This window comes from Microtus ochrogaster, chromosome 4 (genome assembly GCF_000317375.1).
Source record: "Microtus ochrogaster isolate Prairie Vole_2 chromosome 4, MicOch1.0, whole genome shotgun sequence".
In the NCBI taxonomy this organism is placed as follows: domain Eukaryota; kingdom Metazoa; phylum Chordata; class Mammalia; order Rodentia; family Cricetidae; genus Microtus; species Microtus ochrogaster.
Genome location: NC_022011.1, coordinates 37,943,618 through 37,948,617, shown reverse-complemented (window position 1 = coordinate 37,948,617; position 5,000 = coordinate 37,943,618). Strand labels below are relative to the sequence as shown.

The window sequence follows — 5,000 nt, the reverse complement described above, 5'->3', positions numbered from 1 at the left end:
AAGGGATCGAATGTTATTTTCTGGTTTCCTTGAGCTCCCACATAAACATGGCACACACAGAGATACAAACAAACATAAACATAAGTAAATAAATGATAAAAGAGATAAGGTAAATTTTGTCAGTAAAGTTTTTTTCTTTGAAATCAATACAGATCATGCTTATGGGTTCCACATTTAGATTTGAAACTAATTGTAGACAAGTTAAAAAGTTTTTTTCTTTTTTTCTTGCAGGTGTAATCCAGAGAACAGTTTTCAAACATCTTTGCTTACTTTTGACACTGAGCAGTTGGGATTTAGGCATATGAGGAGGTACTGTCACACAAAACAGTGTCTAGTGAAGACGACAAGAAAGAGAGAAAAGGATCGGAAAAAGAAGTTAAAATTCCATAGGAAACCATGGTGGGTGATTACTGGTATTTCTTCATTTTTTTTAGTTGTAAAAAATTATGTCTAATTTAAAATTGGCAGTTAACAGTAAGGGTAGATAGTGAACAATTGTCTTGGTTTCAGTACCTCAGACAAATATGGTTGCTCTACTATTTTAACTTGGCATATGTATGAAGGTCAGAGAATGACTTAAACAAGTTGGGTCTCTCCCTTTTACTATGTGGGTCCCATGGATCAAGCTAAGGTTGTTAGACTTTTCTAATCTTTAAGAAAAGATGAGGGAGCTGGGGAGGTGGTTCAGAGATTAAGAGCATTTTCTGCAATAAACTTGGATTGGTATCTCACAACCATTTGTAACGCCAGTTCTGAATGATCCAATGCCTTCTTCTGGCTTCCTAGTGTACTGCATGTGTGTGGTGCACAGTCACACATGCTATGCTGTGTGGCAAAAAGCACCCACACATATAAAATTAATAATACACAAATCTTAGCAAAAAATAATAAATCTTAACAACAACCGAAAAATTAGAAACCACATTTTAGAGCCCAAGCTATGGCTACTGTATGCCATAACTCACTAAATACAAAGAGTATGAATATTTTAGAATAAAATATTTTAGAATAAAACTGGCATTAACAAATTACTGTAGTTCAGTAATCTTGAACTTTAAGTAATATCTATCTAGATCTTTACATGAAATTCAGATGAAATTTAAATAATTTTTCTTCCTCATGAAAATTAAATAATTTATCCAAATGAATGGTAGAAGAGTTTCTAAAACATGAATTATAACTGGAAAGGTACCACTTTTACATGCTTTTAATATAATAGAGTTAATTGTTAGGTATACTAAGAAGTGTTAGAGTGGATGTCAAGGAAGTTTGGGTTTTGTGAGAGGTAAGACTTTGAATTCATGGTGTTAGATGGGGTCTTGGTCCTTACATTTTTAAATTACATTTTTGTGTATTGCGTGTATTCTGTGTGTACATGAATTTGCATGCCATAGCATATATATGTAGGTCAGAAGACAACTTACAGGAATTGGGTCTCTTCCTTTTACTGTGTGGGTGCCATGGATCAAGCTCAGGTTGTCAGGCTTGGTTGCAGGTGCCTTTACCAGCTGAGCCCATCCACCAACTGGTGCCTAGGTAAGATTTGCTGAGTTTTTACCCTTCATATTTTAGTTATATAGAATATTGTGTAAATTTTCCCCCCAAGTAAGTGGTTTTAAAAGACATTGTAAGTTAGGAGAAAAAGAATAAAATATTAATTACCAGTGTATTTTTAAATATATTGTTTAGCAAGTATGATAGTATTTCTTTAGATGTTAAATGCTTCTAAAAAGTAATTTTTCCAATGTCTGAAAGCAGCTAATTTGCTTTTATGGAGAAGAAATTCTGTAATATCTTAGTTCAGAATGGTGGGAAAAAATGTTAACTTGGGTTTTTCTCTGTTGATCTCTGTTTTTTTGTGAAATACAGAAAAAAAAAACCAATGTGACTTGTGTTGCCTTCCTTGTGAATTATCTGCTTCTAGCAGAATTTAGTTTTGTTTTAATTGTAGTCTTTATAGTCCTATGATTTAATGTCATATATATATGTCATATATATATGATTTAATGGTGGGAGAATCATGGCGACTGCTTGACTCAGCTTCTTTCTCCCAGCATTCTGTTCTGTCTACTCTACCTACCTAATTTTCTGTCCTATCAGAGGCCAAGCAGTTTCTTTATTACTTAACCAATGAAACAACAGATAGAAAGATGACCCTCCTCCATCAATAATACATATATAAAGCTTTTTTGTAGTTAATTTTAGCCTAGGTGATGTAAAAATTTTGTGTTCTAATTAATTTCATTCATTTTTTGGTTTTTAGTGCTGCTTTTGATTTTTAAGATTCAATGATCATTTTTCTGTTTTATTGTATAGTTCTGGTCTAATTATTTTAATACTTAAATATGTTTGTCTGGAGCTTATTGGAATAAATCTTCCAGTGATTTTGATGGTGAATGCAATACATATGTTAATTAGCTTGGGAAATTGATTGCTTTGGAATATATATTTTCCTTGTTATGAAATTTGGAGTTCTTCTTGTTCAAAGTCTTACATCAAAGATTTGAATGTCAAATGCTAAACATTTTTGTAGTGGCTTCCACATTCACATTATAAATTTGCATCTTTTATTTTTACTCTGTTATATAGTCTTAATTAAAGTATGCAAATCTCTAGCGCTTTGGGAGGTGGCCAGGTGTCATGTTGTGAATAGCCATCATTCATTTCTAGAGAAATGAATTTATTTTTTTCCTTCCTCGATACAAGGTTTCTCTATGTAGCCCTGACTGTCCTGGCTGTAGACCAGGCTGGCCTTGAATTCACAGAGCTCTGTTTGCTTCTGCCTCCCCAGTGCTGGGATTAAAGGTGTGTACCACCACCCCTTCTGCGTTTCTAGAGATTCTTGAAGCTACAATGTCATGTGGTATTTGTGGTATGGATTTTTTTTTCTTCTTCTTCTTTTTTTGGAAGGGTTATCAGAAAGTACAGGTTCAGATGAAAGACAAAGTGTGTACAGTGCTTAGTGTGACTGATGTGAATATTATCATCACATGAGTGAAATAACTGCTATTTTTTTGGGTGCGGTTTAATAAAATAGGACTTACACATTTATGCACATTTTTTATTATTTGAACATTAACTGCTTTACAGTGGTTGTCAGTTGGTGCCATGTTGTCTTAAAACACTGTTATCCTTTGAAGGTGACATTTCTTTTGTTAAAGTTTTTCTCCCCCCCCTTATAACAGAGATCTATTAGATCTTTTGCCAATGACGATCGCCATGTTATGGTGAAGCATTCAACAATCTATCCATCTCCGGAGGAGCTTGAAGCTGTTCAAAATATGGTGTCTACTGTTGAATGTGCTCTTAAACATGTCTCAGACTGGCTGGATGAGAATAAAGGCACAAAAACTGATGGGGAGACAGAAGTAAAGAAAGATGAGGCTGTGGAAAACTATTCCAAGTGAGTGTTGAATAGCTTTTATCAAGCTTTGCTTGAAAAGCTTGTGGGTACTCTGATTTGGTGATGTATTTGCTGTTCTTTGAATTTTATCATATGTGACATAACCAAGAAAGTAAATGTTTCATGGAATTTTTTTTTCTGAGTTAAATTCTGTAAGAAAGTGAGGAAGAGTAATTAGTAGAATCAGAAAAAAGATAATCCTTACAGGACCCCTTTTGATAGTACACTAATGTTTGAAGATTATGATATTTCATTTGCTATGTTGGTTTAGCCTCCTAAGTTCTAAAATAAATAGTAATAAATAGTAATAAATAAATTTTCTGTTTCAAGAAAGTCAGAAATAACTGTTTCTAGCTGGGCATGGTGGCACATGCCTTTAGTCCCAGCACTCCAGAGGCAGAGGCAGAGGCAGGTGGACAGTCTGGTCTACATAGTGAACTTCAGTTCAGTCAGGGCTACATAATGAGACCCTGTCTCAAAACAAAACAAAATAAAAAATACTGTTTCTGTTGGACATTTTGAAATCATAGTATAGGAAAATATACTAGCAACATTAACTGTATTTACTTTGTTAATTCATAGAATGTATCAGTATCTTTGCACATTGTTACATAGTGTTAATGTTCATTTTGTGTTATTTGTAGAAGGAAGGACTAATGGAAGCCTGGTCTTCTAACAGTTACATGAGAAGTATTTTAGGCAGTAATAGTAGTGATCCATAAGATGAAACCACTCTGCTGCCTGCAGTCAGATCATGAGATTTTATGTCATGCCAATTTGGAGGTATTGTTTTGAGCACTGTTGTTATGATTAGAGTAAGTCTTCATATTCTGGGAAAATAAAGTTTATTTGATTGGTTGTACCATATTTATAGGTTTAAAACATTACTTTAATTTTGGTTTATATAAGTGAAAAATAAGGCTTCAGAATTCCTCCTAAGCTTTCAGTTTTGTTTCACTGTGGTGAGTAGACAAGGAAGAGTAGAATAGAATTGGTAAATGGATGGTCTGTACTGAAAGATAGTGCGACTTTTTCCTCTTTAGTTCAAAGACAAGCAGTGAGCTTCATGCTGAAGAGCATGGCAACTGACATGTAACTGCACACTGGAGTGTGTCTCAGTTTGTAGGTTCTTGTAAGTAATCCAGCGTTTCTCAAATATGATGCTTTAACATGGTAATTCTTTAATTTGGGGCTCATGGTAATGATATTTTCCAGTGATTAGATTACTTAGGGACCTACATAGTGAGGCTTTCTCTGTATATATTTTAGTTCTTAGGCAAGTTAAGTCATTAATGGTTTCCAGATTTTAATTCTAGTATTTATGCTGTTTTTTCCAAGATTTTTAAAAGTTAGGACTTTTATACATAGCATTCCCGTTCCTATTCTTTATTATTGAGATTGGCTTAGTTGTAGAAAGCAATCAGACAATTTTCTGAGTTAGATGAAATTACTTTACTTTAAATAAATGCTTTAAAAAGAATATGTGATCTACACTTTCTTTCAGTCTTTAAAATACAGCTTTATAGCTGGGTGGTAGTGGCGCACGCCTTTAATCCCAGCACTCAGGAGGCAGAGGCAGGCGGATCTCTGTGAGTTC

General features: G+C 34.0%; 1 protein-coding gene across 5 annotated transcripts in view; it reads left to right on the top strand.

Moving 5' to 3' along the window:
* Positions 1-5,000, top strand: part of Strbp (spermatid perinuclear RNA binding protein) — a 118,448-nt gene that overhangs the window by 39,407 nt on the left and 74,041 nt on the right. For all 5 annotated transcript variants that reach the window (XM_005345944.3, XM_026789729.1, XM_026789741.1 and 2 more), the window contains exons 2-3: positions 232-399; positions 3,186-3,403. In XM_005345944.3, the coding sequence (XP_005346001.1) occupies positions 397-399; positions 3,186-3,403 (221 nt within the window). In that variant the 5' untranslated portion in view covers positions 232-396. The remainder of the gene's footprint in view (positions 1-231; positions 400-3,185; positions 3,404-5,000) is intronic.